This window comes from Sminthopsis crassicaudata, chromosome 3 (genome assembly GCF_048593235.1).
Source record: "Sminthopsis crassicaudata isolate SCR6 chromosome 3, ASM4859323v1, whole genome shotgun sequence".
Taxonomy (NCBI): Eukaryota; Metazoa; Chordata; class Mammalia; order Dasyuromorphia; family Dasyuridae; genus Sminthopsis; species Sminthopsis crassicaudata.
Genome location: NC_133619.1, coordinates 607,834,958 through 607,851,239, shown reverse-complemented (window position 1 = coordinate 607,851,239; position 16,282 = coordinate 607,834,958). Strand labels below are relative to the sequence as shown.

The window sequence follows — 16,282 nt, the reverse complement described above, 5'->3', positions numbered from 1 at the left end:
AACTTACACAAAAACTGACCATGTATTGACGCATAAAAACCTCAAATCAAATGCAGAAAGGCAGAAATAGTAATTGCATCCTTTTCAGATCATGATGCAATAAAAGATTACAAGTAATAAAGGGCCAGGGGAAAATAGGCCAAAAATTAATTGGAAACTAAATAATCTAATCCTGAAGAGTAAGCTGGTGAAAAACAAACTATATACTCCCCCTCTACATACTTCATCTTGACTAGACTAGTCAACCTGGCCTTCTTTTTGGCCTGAAATATGACTTTGGCTTTCAAACAGTCTCTCTCTCTTTTCTACCTGAGAACTACCTTCAATCAACCAATCAGTGACTAACACAAATTTGTTAAGTGTCCACTTTATGCCAGGCCCCGAGCAAGGTGGTGGAGACACGAACACAAAAATGAAGCTACCCTGTCCTCCAGAAGCTTATATTCTAGTAGGAAGACAACATATATGCAAAATAGAGACAGAACACATTAAAGGACTTTGGATGGGAGGGACCAGAAAAGACCCCATGGGGGAAGCTGGAGGCTGAGTTGAATACTGAAGAATCTAAAGACTCTACAAGGTCTATGTGAGAAGGGAGTGCATTTTGGGAATGGGGTGCAGCCAACATAAAATCAAGTTGGGAGAAATAGTGAGAAATAGTCCAGTTTGGTTGGACTATAAAGTTTGTGACCCCATTTAGGGTTTTCTAAGCAAAGATACCTGAGTAGTTTGCCATTTCTTTCTCTAGTTCATTTTACAGATGAGGCAGACAGGGTAAAGTGACTTGACCACAGGCTCACACAGCATGTGAAGGAGGGTCAAGAAACCAGGAAAACTATAAGGGGCTTCGAAGGCTAAAGAGAATGAGCCACCCTCATCCTTCAAAGACCCATTCAAATTCAGTTTTCTCCAGGAAGCCTTTGTTGGACACGTCCTTCCTGCTGGATGCATCATGGCCGCGTGGCTGGGGCCAGTGGATTTATTCACGTCCACTACAATTATCTATGGTTTTTCCTTATCGCCCTATTGGATTCTAAGTTCTGTGAGATCACATCCCAGTGCAGCCTCTCCCCCAGCAACTAAGCATAATAGACGCTTAATTAATAAGATTAAATTAATTAAATTTGCTAGATTGTGTTTCAATATGCATCCATCCCCAGCTCCCTGCCCACTTACCTGAGGCTCCGCAATCACAGCATTGACTGTTTCCAGGTCTGCTTTTGATCTCAGCAATGATCAGCCTGGTGAGGTCCCGAAGGTCCCCATCCAACCCGGGCCCCACTGGGCTTCCCTGAAGTCCACCTCCTGACTCCCCCTGGAAGGCGCTGCTCAGGGCCTCATCTTTGCTGTTCTGTAACACGGACACCCACCTGGAGGGGAAACCAAGGCAAGGGCTACACCTGAAGGGACAGGTGACGCACCTGGGAGGGCCATGACTCTGCCTTGGGGAATGGAGAGCCAATCAGCAGCCCCCTTACCTGGACCCAGTGACATTCTCAGCTCTGACCAAGCCCCTTGAAGAACTCAAGACCTGCCCTGAGATAAGTACTCAAGACCTGCCCTGAGATAAATGAGGGAGATTGGGGGAAAAGGTAAGAAGTCAGAGGAAAGCTACTTACGCCTCACACTCATGCTCATCTTCAGCCTGAAAGTGGTATGTCCGGTTATCTACAAGGAGAGGAAGGAAGAAGGCTGCCTGGAGCAGCAGGGAAACCCCCTCCTCTGAACCCCAGTCAGGGACCCCTGAGTCAGGAAAAGAATGGCAGTGTCTTCCCCTGAATCCTGGGAGATTCAGGACTGGAAATCCTAACACTGTTGCTAACATGGCAGTCACTTGTAAATAGTTACTTGCTTTTTAAAAACTTCCTTCCTAGTAAAAAGGTCTTAAACTAGTCTCTAAGGGCCCTCCCAGCTCTGACCTCCTGGGTTCTAAGGGCCCTCCCAGCCCTGACCTCCTGGGTTCTAAAATCCCTCCCAGCTCTGACATCCTGGGTTCTAAGGGCCCTCCTAGATCTGACCTCCTGGGTTCTAAGGCCCTCTCAGCTCTGACCTCCTGGGTTCTAAGGGCCCTCCCAGCTCTGACCTCCTGGGTTCTAAAATCCCTCCCAGCTCTGACATCCTGGGTTCTAAAATCCCTCCCAGCTCTGACATCCTGGGTTCTAAGGGCCCTCCCAGCTCTGACCTCCTGGGTTCTAAGGGCCCTCCCAGCTCTGACCTCCTGGGTTCTAAAATCCCTCCCAGCTCTGACATCCTGGGTTCTAAGGGCCCTCCTAGATCTGACCTCCTGGGTTCTAAGGCCCTCTCAGCTCTGACCTCCTGGGTTCTAAAATCCCTCCCAGCTCTGACCTCCTGGGTTCTAAAATCCCTCCCAGCTCTGACATCCTGGGTTCTAAGGGCCCTCCTAGATCTGACCTCCTGGGTTCTAAGGGCCCTCCCAGCTCTGACCTCCTGGGTTCTAAGGACCCTCCCAGCTCTGACCTCCCGGGTTCTAAGGGCCCTCCCAGCTCTGACCTCCTGTGTTCTAAGGGCCCTCCCAGCTCTGACCTCCTGTGTTCTAAGGGCCCTCCCGGCTCTGACCTCCTGTGTTCTAAGGGCCCTCCCAGCTCTGACCTCCTGGGTTCTAAGGGCCCTCTCTGAATTCCCCATTCTAAGATTCCATGCAGCTCTAAGTTTATCCAAAGGGCCCATCTGGTCCCAATATTATCAGCCTTCATGGATGTCCCTGGACATCTGGCCTCCCCTCCCCTGGCCCTCTCTAACCCTTTACCGTCCTCCTCTTACAGTCAGCCTATATTTAAAAACTCGCCTTCATTGTATTAAGACATGCCATTGGCTCTAACAGACAATGCCCTACTGGGTCAGAAGCTGTCTGTGGGCAGGGACTGGGTCTCCTTTATTCCTGAAGCCCCCCACAGGGCCGGGCAGAAAGTCCTTGCAGGAGGCTGGAGCTCCCTCTGGGAGCTGCTCTGGCTCCCTATGACTGGGGCTGTCTACACTTGACTGTGCTTGCTCGGGAAGAAGGCTTTGAAGCCAGGGCAGGATCCCACTTCCCCAGACATGGGAGTCCCAGGGAGGACGAGGAAGGCAGCTTCCACTCACGGGTCACTAGGTCAAAACACTTCTTCTCCTCAGTGCTCGGTCTCACTTGGCAAGTCAGCAGCGTCAGCTTCACTGGCGGCCGATTTATCTGTGAAAACGTGCAGAGGGAAGGAAGAAAGACACGAGAGCTCAGGTGAGGGGGCTCTGCTTCCTTCTCAGATGTCAGGTTGGTAGGGTATAGAGGTTTCCCATCTATAAAAATCCACACACCCCTCCCAGCCTGGCTCCAGTGAGCCCCCAGCTGGACATAGCCTGGGAGGACGAGGCCTGGCTATGTCCATTCGGCCTGCTCAAGCCTAGCCTCACGTCCCCTGCCCCAAGGAAGTGACCATTGGTCCGCAGCCCCTTAGGCCCCTCACCGTGCTGTGAGAGATGGTCAGGCAGCCGTACTTTACTCCACACTTCCTCTTCTGCCAAACTCTCCGAATCCTGGGGTCCAAAAGGGGAAAGAAAGCCCAGGATTACAGCCACACCAACTACCACCTCCAGGGAGAAGTCAGGCCCCTAGCTGTCCCCTCCACCCTTATACCTCCGGAAGCTCCCATTCTTGGGGGGAGGGCAGGGACGAAGCCCTCACGGGACCTCCAGGCAGAGGACACAGTCCCAGTCCTGGGAGACTCTTAGATCCGAGGGGACCCTGATCTGTTGGGGCAGAGCCAGCCCCTTCCCTTAGGGAGCCCAGGTCTGAAAGGCAGGCTGCCCACAGACATCAGGTTTGGGCCACAAGTTGGGGACCTGTCAGAAGAACTACCGAGAACCCAGGAGGACAACTGACAAACTCCTGAACCGTGGCTGTATTCCTATTTCTTGTGTTCAGAAGAAGGATACGTTGCTTAATGGGATATCTGCCCATCACAGCTGACTGGGGGAGAAAAACGTGTTTCCACGTCATTAGTGCTGAACGGCAGCTTTGAATTTCACACCAGAAATAAGGCAAAATCAGGAGCAACCTTTCCTCCGGGACGCAGCCAAGGTGTCCTAATGCCTCGGCTTGTTGATAATAATGTGGAATAATGTGTATAATTATATATAATATAATAAATAATAATTCAGAAAACTCTCTCCCTAAAATCTCATCTACAGGGAGCCTTCCCCAGCCCCTCTTAATTCAGGAGCCTTCCTTTGTTGGCTCTTTCCTAATTCTGTACATATCTGGCTTCACAGGGTTGTTTGCATGTTATCTCCCTCGCCCATTAGATTATGAGCTCCCTGAGGTCCTTCTTTCTATTCCTACTACTAAGCACAGTGCCTGGCACACAGGAGGCACAATAAATGCTTCTTTCCTTTCTTCTTTAGCACAGTGCCTGGCACACAGGAGGCACTTAATAAATGCTTATTTCCTTTTTATTTTAGCACAGTGCCTGGCACACAGGAGGCACTTAATAAATGCTTATTTCCTTTTTTCTTTAGCACAGTACCTGGCATATAGGAGGCACTTAATAAATGCTTATTAGTCACAACATCGCCAGAGAACAGACAGATAAATCCTGCTTCAGTTCCATAATCTCTGAGCGGCCCCAACCTGGTCTTAACTTTTGCAGAGAAGTTGCCCATTTGCATTGTTAGAAGGAATTTCCTTACCCAGAAGTTCCCTCCACCAGTGAAATCCCAGGTCCAGTCCCCATTTCCAACACAAAATACTTGTGAGCTGGACCCTCCTGAGATCATTCTTTCCATTTTCCAGGTGAAGAGATTGAGGTTCAGAGAGGACACATGACTGGTCCTGACCAGGGGCAGATCTTCCTCACTCTACCCACAATGCTGTTGGTTTTCCGAGGTCCCCAAAGTCCAGGTTTGAGCCCGTTCATCCTTACTGTGTGAGCCTGGACCAGTCACTCCCGTGTCCAAGGAAACTCCTTAGGACCGGGGATGGGCAAGAAGGCACTGGTGGGGGAAGCTCCTGCCCCCATGGCATCGCAGGCCCATTTTCCCGACATGGAGACGAGCCCCCTGGACCCCCGAGCACTGAGAGGTGGCCGGATGCTCGGTCCCTTTGTCCGCCAGCCCCGGGACAAACACCAGCCACGCTCCTCCACACTCACCCATCGCTTTTCTTGTACAGGAAGCCTGACTTCTCCGTGCCGAACTGCTTGTTCCCCTGGTGCTGGTGGAGGCTGTAGCTGCCCCCGGAGTTCTTCCGACTTGCATTTTCCTGCTTCAGAGGCGGAAGATTAGAGGGTCTGGCTTGGTGGGGGTCACTCTGGGAGGGAGGAAGGGAGCTAGCTTTTCACTGGGACAGAGGGTCATTCAGGAGGGCCCTGATTGTCCTGGGGAGGGGGTGCTGGGGAGGAGCGGGGAGGGCTCGGGAGCTCTCGCTCAGGGGCCTGACCTCTCTGCTCTCCAGCTGCAGGACACCCCGGAGAGAGTCCCGGATCTGGGTCAGCTTCTGAATGTCCTCCTCATGGGCCTGGTGCAGCTGGGGAAGGAAGAAGTCAGGCAGCAGCTGCCAGCCCCGGCCCCGGCTCCCACCTCCCTGGCAGCTGCCGCCTGGAGCCTGCACAAGGGCCGCCTCAGCGCGTCTGTGGGGAGGATCGCCCCCGCGGACAAGGACTGCACTCACTGGGCCGATGGGGGCTTCCCACACATCTGGGGGGAGACAGTTACCATGGCACTCCGGCCAGACGTTACACACACTGCACACTGCCTCGTTTTTCAGCACAGGAACCAGATTCATCCCTCCCTCCATCTTTCCCTACATCCCTCTCTCCCTCCTATCCATTCCTCCCTCTTTCCCTCTATCCATCCTTCCATCTCTCCCTTTTCTCTCCTCTTAGTCTTTCTTTCCTTCCATCTATCCTTCCTTCTCTCCTTCCACTCATCTTTCCATTCATACATTCCTCCTTTTCTCCTTCCAAACAACCATCTATCCTCTCCATCATTCCATTCATCCTTCTCTCCATCTATTTTTCCCTTCCTACCTCCATTTCTCCCTCCCTTTCTCTCCTTTCATCCAACCTCCTATCTATCTATTACTCTCTTCCCCACTCATCCATTTATTTACCACCATATTAAAAAAGACCCAACCATTCTTCACCTCCATCATGACCAGACTCTTATCTCCATCTTCTTCCTTCTTCTTCTTGGCTACCATTTTGCCATCTTGGAGAACCCTTCACTCTGATGTCCTCCTAACTGGCAACTCCCATCCCAGGACTCCCATTTTAGGAAGACCACAGTCATGTTTCACCTCCAGACTCCTATTCTTTGCCTCCATCGTTGTCCTAATTTCAGACTCTTCTTCCCCCACCCCCTGCTTTCCATGTGGACAGGGACTGTCTTTTTGTATTTGTATTCTCGGTGCTTAGAACAATGCCGAGCATACAGTAAGTGCTTAATAGATGCACATTGACTTGTCTTGCCATCTCCCATTAGTGTGTGGGCTCCTTGCTGAGTAAGGACCATTACATTTGCCTGCCTTTATATTTACAGTGTCTAGCACAGTGACTGGCACTTAGTAAGTGTTTAATAAATGCTCTAAGCAGTCATCCATCCATTGATTCACTCCACAATGACAACTGACCATCCCCCCAGGGGAAAAAAACCTACCGAGTGTACCGAGGCTGCCAGTTTCTCAATGAAGGGAGACAAGCTTTGAGCTGCCTTCCAGCCATCTTGGAAAAAGCTGAGGGATTTCAGAGGGCGAAGGGGGGGGACAAACAGATGGGTAGATAGACAGAATGAGAGACAGAGATCAGATGGAGGAAAAAGGAAGGGAGCGTACCTAGGGACATGCCCCCCCCAACCAGGGCAGAAATGGAAGGGAAGGGGCACAGCCCCCCCTCCCCCAGCACTGGTCCCCACCATCCACCCCCATTACCAGCCAGAGCTAGCTGACTAAGGTAACCAAAACGGATTTGTGGGTCATGGTCCTGGGCTCCCAATCCCTTCCTGGGGCAGCTGCTGGCCCTGGAGGGGTCCGGATGGGGAGAGGGGAGATTGTTCAGAATACCTACTTGTGCTGGGCGTGGAAGAACTTAATGAGGCTCTGGAGGAAATCAGGACCTTGTTTCATCTGGTTCTCGCTGGCTTTGAGCAGGTACTGAGTGAGAGGAGGCCGGAGACATTAGCCAGAACACTGGTTCCCTCACCTTTGCCCCCTTCCCATTTTCCCCAGCCTGGGTCCAGGAAGTGGCCAGGGCCGGGGGCTGGAGAGCCAGGGTCCCTGGTGGAGGGAAGGGCAGCGGTCTCTGGAGAGACAGGCTTGTGGAAAGAGCCTGGACCCTGGGGACTGGATCTTGGCTAATGCTCCCCCCTTCCTTTATGAGAGTCCTCATCTCTAAAAGAAGGATAATAACCTTTGCATGAACTACTTTGCTGGATTGTTAATTTTTTTTTCTTTGTTCTTTTAAAACTATTTTTGCTGGATTGTTATTAGGCAAGTATAGATCATTATTATCATGGAAAGGATTAAGAGACTGCAAATAAGCCATTTGGGCCCAGAGGCCGGGATGCTGGAACGGGAAGCTCCCCTCTCAGCTTCCATCCTGGCTCCGTGAGCCCCTCTCCTTGTGCTGGGAAAGGGAGACACCACCCTTCTCCGGCCCCAGGTCTTCTGACACTGAGGGGCAGAGACATCCCTGCCCGAGGACCTTAGGATCACAGCCTGGGAGCAGATGAGCAACTTAGAGGTCAGAGCCTGAGAGCATGGGCCTCGGATCCCAGGCCGTTGGTCTCCTGGGCCCACTCCGAGATCCGAGATGGGCCCTTTGACATGCCCAGAGAGCATCCATCCTAACCACATCAGCCCACCTCACACATGTGCAGCTGGAAGACTCGGCGCTCTCGCTGGGTGTCCTGGGCAGCCTCTCCAGGGCCCCCTCCAGTCATTCTGGACCGCTCCTTCTCCTTCTCCAGCCTGGCCCTAGAGACCACACACAGAGAAAGGACTGAGAGAGCCTGGCTAGTCTCAGCTCTCACCATCTCTAGCATTAATTCTTTACTGATGCACTGAATAAGGCCAGAAAAAGCACAGAATGTCAGAACTAGAAGGGTCCTTAGAACCCAGGATGTCCGAGCTGGGAGGGCCCTTAGAACCCAGGAGGTCAGAGCTGGGAGGGCCCTTAGAACCCAGGATGTCAGAGCTGGGAGGGCCCTTAGGACCCAGGAGGTCAGAGCTGGGAGGTTCTTAGAACCCAGGAGGTCAGAGCTGGGAGGGCCCTTAGAACCCAGGATGTCAGAGCTGGGAGGGCCCTTAGAACCCGGGAGGTCAGAGCTGGGAGGGCCCTTAGAACCCAGGAGGTCAGGGCTGGGAGGGCCCTTAGAACCCAGGAGGTCAGAGCTGGGAAGGCCCTTAGAACCCAGGAGGTCAGGGCTGGGAGGGCCCTTAGAACCCGGGAGGTCAGAACTGGGAGGGCCCTTAGAACCAGGAGGTCAGAGCCAGGAGGGCCCTTAGAGCCCGGGAGGTCAGAACTGGGAGGGCCCTTAGAACCAGGAGGTCAGAGCCGGGAGGGCCCTTAGAACCCAGGAGGTCAGAGCTGGGAGGGCCCTTAGAACCCAGGAGGTCAGAGCTGGGAGGGCCTTTAGAACCCAGGAGGTCAGAGCTGGGAGGGCCCTTAGAACCCGGGAGGTCAGAGCTGGGAGGGCCCTTAGAACCCAGGAGGTCAGAGCTGGGAGGGCCCTTAGAACCCAGGAGGTCAGAGCTGGGAAGGCCCTTAGAACCCAGGAGGTCAGGGCTGGGAGGGCCCTTAGAACCCGGGAGGTCAGAACTGGGAGGGCCCTTAGAACCAGGAGGTCAGAGCCAGGAGGGCCCTTAGAGCCCGGGAGGTCAGAACTGGGAGGGCCCTTAGAACCAGGAGGTCAGAGCCGGGAGGGCCCTTAGAACCCAGGAGGTCAGAGCTGGGAGGGCCCTTAGAACCCAGGAGGTCAGAGCTGGGAGGGCCTTTAGAACCCAGGAGGTCAGAGCTGGGAGGGCCCTTAGAACCCGGGAGGTCAGAGCTGGGAGGGCCCTTAGAACCCAGGAGGTCAGAGCTGGGAGGGCCCTTAGAACCCAGGAGGTCAGAGCTGGGAAGGCCCTTAGAACCCAGGAGGTCAGGGCTGGGAGGGCCCTTAGAACCCGGGAGGTCAGAACTGGGAGGGCCCTTAGAACCAGGAGGTCAGAGCCAGGAGGGCCCTTAGAGCCCGGGAGGTCAGAGCTGGAAAAACCTTTAAAACACAAAATGAGACCCCTGAGTTCTAACTCTACTTTTATCATATCTTAGCTATGTGACTGTGGGCAAATCATTTAACTGCTTTCCTTACTTGTAAAGAAGGGATAACATTACTTACAAAAACTCTTTTAATAGAGAAGTTGTGGAACTCAAACAGTAACTTATATAAAGAACTTTGCAAACCTTAAAGTATTATATAAAAGTAATTATCATCATCATCATCACTTCCCATATTAACCCATATTTCAGAAACTTGGTTTTATTTTTTTTTTATTTGTATGTTTTTCACTTTGACCATTGTAGTTCCACATAATTTGGCTTCCTTTCTAATCTCATGTATTTTGTCCTAGGTATTTAAAAATATGATTCCAAGTTGGGGTTCCTGGCTTTCCCAGACTGCTCAAGCAGGGGTCCAAGATACATAGAACAGGTTAAGAACCACGAGTCAAATCAGGGGATTTCACACAATGAGAAAAACCGAGTCCCTAGAGTGGCTTGTCCGACTGACACAATAACTGGCCACCATATAGGGCTTACCATCTATTGTCAAATTTAAATATTGTAATAATCCCATGATGAAATTTTTGTTTTTCATTCATTTCAGTCATGTTTGCTTCTTTGTGAGCCCATTTGAGGCGTCCTTAGCAAAGATACTAGAGTAGTTTGCTATTTCCTTCTCCAGCTCATTTTACAGATGAGGAAACTGAGGCAAACAGGGTTAAGTGACTTAGACAAAATCATCCAGCTAGCAAGTATCTGAAGCTGCATTTGAACTCGGGTTTTCCTGCTTGCAGGCCTGGTGCTCCAGCCATTGTGCTACATAAATGCTCCATCATTAAGTGTTACAGGTAATATTATCTCTATTGTACAGATCTGAGGCTCAGAGAGAGCTCCACCAGCAATCTTCTTCCTTATTCTTTTTTTGCATCTTTTCCCTCCTAGCCCTGATCCTGACTTTTTGGACTGCAAAACCATGTTCCCTTCTCTACTTATACTTTCACTCCTCACTGTCCACCTCCTTATAGCTGCCTTCAATGTATTATCTTCCCTTAGAATTAAGATCCTCAGAATAGGGCCTGTCTTTTGCTAGGATTTGTATCTTGACTGACACATTAGACCATAATCTTCTTTCCTTCTTCCCTCACTTCCTGCCTCCCTTCTTTCTTTCTTCCTTGCCCTTTTTCCTTCTTTTCTTCCTCCCTCTCCTCTAATTTCTTTTCCTTTCTTTTCTTCTTTCCTTCCTATCTTCCTTCCTTTCTTTCTCATTCTCTTCTTTCTTTCTTCTCTCTTCTTCCTTTTTTCCTCATTTTCCTTTCTTCTTTCCTTTATTCCTCCTTCCCTCCCTCTCTTTTTTTCTTCCCCTTCTTCTCTCCCTTTCACACTCCCTTCTTTCCTTTCTTCCTTTTTTCTTTTTTCCCTTCCTTCCTTCCCTCCTTCCTTCCCTTTCCTTCCTTCATTTCTTCCTTCTTTCCTCTGTCCCTCCCTTTCTCCCTTCTTTCTTTCCCTCCCTCCTTTCCTTCCCTCATTCTTTCTTTCCTTCCTTCTTCTGTTCCTCCCTCTTTATATTTATCTTGTATATACCAATTTATGCATGGTCCCCCCATTAAAGAACCTAAGCTCAACATAGGGATTGTAGCCCTGGTCCCCAACACAGACCCTGGTTCCTAGTAGACCCTTAAGAATTCTTTGCTGATTGACTGATTTGTTGATGATTGCTAAAATCATGATAGAAAAGAAAATGTTTTTTAAAGCCCCCTCCCCCAGCAGCCGGGCTGGGAGGCACATTTCCCTGCTCTCTCAGGCTGTCTGGGCCCCAGATCCGGCCCCACCCTCCTGCTCGCCCTTGGAGCCGCTGCCTCCACTCCCGCCACCTGTTGCAATCAATCTCCTTCTTGGAGGCCCAGCATGGTCACCAACTGCTCCAGAAATCCTTCCCCCAGCTGGAAATGCTCCCTTTCTCCTCCCAGCTAGCACTCTCTTTGCACTATTTTAATAATCTATTTTTATTTGCATTATAATTAAAGCATAATTTTAAAATAGGAGGCTGCTGGGGGGTGGCGGATGGAGAGCTCATCCGAGGGGGTCGCAGTTCCCTTCTTTCTGTGTGTCCTATGCAAGTCTCTATAACAGGCCTCTGAAGTCACAGAAGATGTGCCAATCTGTATTAGTAGAGGGATTTTCCTCACCTGGGAGTTCCCTGGATCACTGAAATCCCAGATCCAGCCCCTGTTCTTATTCCTGTAATTAAAGTGGAAAGGAGGCCAGGTTGGGAGTCCCAGGTCCCTGCTGCTAAAGTGATAGGGAGAAGGCCCCGAGCCCCTCTGGGCCACAGTTTCTCCATGTGGAAAATGAATGCATCGGAGAGCCTGGGGTCTGGGGCCCGCTCCGGCTCCTGCTCACACAGACTTGTGTCCACATATTATTCTCTTCCCTACTGGACAGCCACCATGCGGGAAGGTTAGACCAGAGTCTCCTTTATTTTTGTCTCCCCCAAGTGCCCGTCATGGGTTTTTACACAGGCCTGCTTAGTAAATTCCCTCCCCTACGCCCCCAGCTGGCCACTTCCTTCTGAGACCGGGGCCAGAGCGGGTAGAGGACAGTCATGGAGCAGCTGGAGCAGAAGCTCTCAGGATGTCTGCTGGGGCCCACTGAGTCAGTACCCCATTCCGGAACATGGCCGGAGACCCAAAGATGCAGGACTCTGGGCCCTGCATGGGGAAGAACTGCCAGCAAGATGGATTAATCCATCGCTATCTTTCTGTGGGCTCCGTGATCCTGAAAGCAAAAATCAGGGGCCTGGGCCTTGATCTCTGAGAGCTCCCCCCATTTTGGACATTGTATAGACTAAAAGTGTCATTTGCTGGGTTCTAAGGGCCTCCCAGCTCTGATATCCCAGGTTCTAAGGGCTCTCCCAGCTCTGATATCCCAGGTTCTAAGGGCCCTCCCAGCTCTGACCTCCTGGGCTCTAAGGGCCCTCCCAGCTCTGACATCAGCATTATTATCGTTGTCATGGTTTTTAGCATCATCATTGCTATCATTTATATAACATTTACTATGTACCTAGCACTATACTAAATGCTTTACAGATATCTCATTTGATGAGCAGAACCAGTTCATTATACATGGCAAAAACAAGATTACACAATGATTGATTCTGATGGACGTGGCTCTTTCCAACAATGAGATGATTCAGGACAGTTCCAATGACCTAGTGATGGAGAGAGCCATCTAGATACAGAGAGAGGACTGTGGGAACTGAGTGTGGGTCATACACAGCATTTTCACTCTTTCTATTGTTGTTTGCTTGCATTTTACTTTCTCATTTTCTCCCCTTTTGATCTGGTTTTTCTTGTGCAGCAAGATAACTGTATAACTATGTATGCATATATTGGATCTAACATATTTCTACCATGTTTAACATATGTTGGCTACTTCCATCTAGGGGAGAGGGTGGGGAGAAGGGGGGAAATTGGAACACAAGGTTTTGCAAGGGCTAATGTTGAAAAATTATGCATGTATATCTTCTGAAAATTAAATCTTTAATTAAAAAAATAAAATATTAATGCTAAAAAAGCAAATATCTCATTTGATCACAGGATCACATATGTTGAGTCATAAGAAACCTTAGAGGTCATTTCATTTTACAGATAAGAAACTGAGACCCAGAGCAGGCACCTTGCTTAAAGTCACACAAATAGAAGAACCAAAAGTAGAATTTGAATCCAGTTCCTCTTACCCCAAAGCTGGCCTCTAGAGGCTTCTGGCTCTTTTGATCTTACCATGGATAAGCTTGCAGCCCAGATCCCCCAGGAAGTAGAGGTAGGAACCCAGCCCCAGAGGGGCCCAAGGCTTCTGATGTTCCTACCCAACTCCAGGGAAGTCGCAGGCAGCCAGAGCAGCATTTCTGCCTTCTTTTTATTTGCTGGGCCACACTGGGCACTCAGTGTCCCAACATGGCTGCTTTTCTGCCTCAGAGAAGGAAAGCATGTGTGACCTTGCCAGGTGACATAGCTCATACAATCAGGAAGTTCATTTTCTGCCTTTTAAAAAAATTTTTTTCTTCTAAATCCCTCCTAAGTCCAGGAGCCATCTCTGGGGCCAGGAGCCCAATCAGAGAGAGAAGAGGCTCAAGCTCTGGTCAAACTCTGAGACTCAGTTTCCTCATCTATAAAAGAGGGTTATCAAATGTCATAGTGCTATATAAAGGTGTGAGGCACGGGCTTGTAAGCCTTGGAGGTCACCATCATCATTATTATTATTGCTCTGAGAAAGTAAGTGGCAGGTTCTTGGGCAGCCCATCTCCCCGGAGAACTTACATTTTGGTCTCATAGTCTCTCCAAGCCTTCTCCACCTGCTTCCTGGAATCCTGTGGTTCAAGGAAAGGAGGATCAGAAAGAGTTTTATCAGAACAACTCTCGCCCCTTTATGGGGTTGCCCCATGACATGCTTCCTGGAGTCTGAGAGTGACCCCCTCCAGACTCCTGGGGACTGTCTTCATCCCCCACTCTGACCCATTGCCCAAGTCCTAAATCCTCCCCCAAATAAACCCCATCCCTCCACCGTACCTGTGGGATGCCCAATGGTTGTTCCTCCCCTGTAGCTCTCTTGGCTTCCTTCAAATACTAACAAAAATCCAGCCTTCTACTGAAAGCCTTAAGGTTACTGCCTTCTCTTGGATGATTATCTCCAATTTATACTAAATATGGTGTCTTTGGAAGTAATTGCTTGCATCTTGTCTCATTCACCATTAAACTGTGAGCTTCTTGAGGGCAGGGCTGTCTTTTGCCTTTATTTATATCCCCAGTACTTGGCCCAATGCCTGGCATCCAGTAGGTACTAATGCCATCCTCCTCAGTCTAGACCTGTGGACCCTCAAATCTGATCTTTTCCTCTACCCAGATTTTTGCACTCATGTTCCTAGTCTTGACATTGATGCCCATAAAACCCATCCCTCCAAATGAATCCATTCTGAACTAATCCTTCCAATCAACTTGATCTTGCTCCTAGGTAGGAAGACCTAGACCTCAGCAATCCTCTCTCCATCTTGCCTATTTTAGTCTGAACTTTGCCATGTTCAGATAGTTAGCTAAGAACATAGGATCATAGGGAATAAGGAACGAGAGGGAATTTAGGACACAGAATGTCAGAGCTAGGCAAGTCCTATACAATATAGAATATCAGAGGTGCTGGAAGGGCTCTTAGAGCAGAGAAGTCAGAGCTGAGAGGGCCCTTAGAACCCAGGAGGTCAGAGCTGGGAGGGCCCTTAGAACCCAGGAGGTCAGAGCTGGGAGGGCCCTGAGAACCCAGGAGGTCAGAGCTGAGAGAGCCCTTAGAACCCAGGAGGTCAGAGTTGGGAGAGCCCTTAGAACCCAGGAGGTCAGAGCTGGGAGGGCCCTTAGAACCCAGCAGGTCAGAGTTGGGAGGACCCTTAGAACACAGGAGGTCAGAGATGGGAGGACCCTTAGAGCACAGAATGTCAGAGCTGGGAGGGTTCTTAGCACATAGAAAGCCAGAGCTACAAATGACCTTCCCACATAAAATATCAAAGCTAGAAGAGATCTTAGGATAATGGCTCTTGATCTGGAGGCTGTAAACTTTAAAAAAGCCTTTTCACAAAAAATCAAATGAAGGTGGACTAGCTGTACCTTATTTAGAACTATATTATAAAGCAGCAGTCACCAAAACCATTTGGTATTGGCTAAGAAATAGACTTGTTGATCAGCGGAATAGGTTTGGTTCACAGGACAAGATAGTGAATAAAAATAGCAATCTAGTGTTTGACAAACCCAAAGATCCCAACTTTTGGGATAAGAATTCATTATTTGGAGGGCAGCTAGGTAGCACAGTGGATAGAGCACCAGCCCTGAATTCAGGAGGACCCGAGTTCAAATCTGGTCTCAGACACTTAACACTTCCTAGCTGTGTGACCCTGGGCAAGTCACTTAACCCCAGCCTCCCAAAAAAAAAAAAAAAAAGAATTCATTATTTGACAAAAACTGCTGGGAAAACTGGAAATTAGGCATGGACCCACATTTAACACCACATACTAAGATAAGATCAAAATAGGTCCATGATTTAGCCATAAAGAACAAGATCATAAATAAATCAGAGGAACATAGGATAGTTTACCTCTCAGACTTGTGGAGGAGGAAGGAATTTGTGACCAAAGGAGAACTAGAGACCATTATTGATCACAAAATAGAACATTTTGATTACGCCAAATTAAAAAGCTTTTGCACAAACAAAACTAATGCAAACAAGATTAGAAGGGAAGTAACAAATTGGGAAAACATTTTTACAGTGAAAGGTTCTGATAAAGGCCTCATCTCCAAAATATACAGAGAATTGACTTAATTTATAAGAAATCAAGCCATTCTCCAATTGATAAATGGTCAAAGGATATGAACAGACAATTCTCAGATGATGAAATTGAAACTATTTCCACTCATATGAAAGAGTGTTCCAAATCACTATTGATCAGAGAAATGCAAATTGAGACAACTCTGAGATACCACTACACACCTGTCAGATTGGCTAAGATGACAGGAACAAATAATGATGAATGTTGGAGGGGATGTGGGAAAACTGGGACACTGATGCATTATTGGTGGAGTTGTGAAAGAATCCAACCATTTTGAAGAGCAATCTGGAATTATGCCCCAAAAGTTATCAAAATGTGCATACCCTTTGACCCAGCAGTGCTACTACTGGGCTTATATCCCAAAGAAATACTAAAGATGAGAAAGGGACCTGTATGTGCCAAAATGTTTGTGGCAGCTCTTTTCGTAGTGGGTAGAAACTGGAAGATGAATGGATGTCCATCAATTGGAGAATGGTTGGATAAATTATGGTATATGAAGGTTATGGAATATTGTTCTGTAAGAAATGACCAGCAGTATGAATACAGAGAGGCTTGGAGAGACTTACATCAACTGATGCTGAGTGAAACGAGCAGAACCAGATCATTATACACTTCAACAATGACACTGTATGAGGATGTATTCTGATGGAAGTGGATATCTTCAACATAGAGAAGA

The 16,282-nt window shown here is 49.0% G+C and overlaps 1 protein-coding gene across 2 annotated transcripts in view; it reads right to left on the bottom strand.

Annotated features, from left to right (window-relative positions):
- ASAP3 (ArfGAP with SH3 domain, ankyrin repeat and PH domain 3) overlaps positions 1-16,282 on the bottom strand; it is a 68,558-nt gene that overhangs the window by 19,569 nt on the left and 32,707 nt on the right. Inside the window, exons 5-14 of one of the 2 annotated variants that reach the window (XM_074305885.1) lie at positions 13,562-13,611; positions 7,849-7,960; positions 7,053-7,138; positions 6,646-6,721; positions 5,429-5,515; positions 5,142-5,251; positions 3,459-3,528; positions 3,100-3,187; positions 1,620-1,668; positions 1,177-1,370 (exon numbers count right to left, since the gene is read on the bottom strand). In XM_074305885.1, coding sequence (XP_074161986.1) covers positions 1,177-1,370; positions 1,620-1,668; positions 3,100-3,187; positions 3,459-3,528; positions 5,142-5,251; positions 5,429-5,515; positions 6,646-6,721; positions 7,053-7,138; positions 7,849-7,960; positions 13,562-13,611 — 922 coding nt within the window. Of the gene's footprint in view, positions 1-1,176; positions 1,371-1,619; positions 1,669-3,099; positions 3,188-3,458; positions 3,529-5,141; positions 5,255-5,428; positions 5,516-6,645; positions 6,722-7,052; positions 7,139-7,848; positions 7,961-13,561; positions 13,612-16,282 lie in introns of both variants that reach the window. The other variant, XM_074305886.1, reaches the window with a different exon arrangement.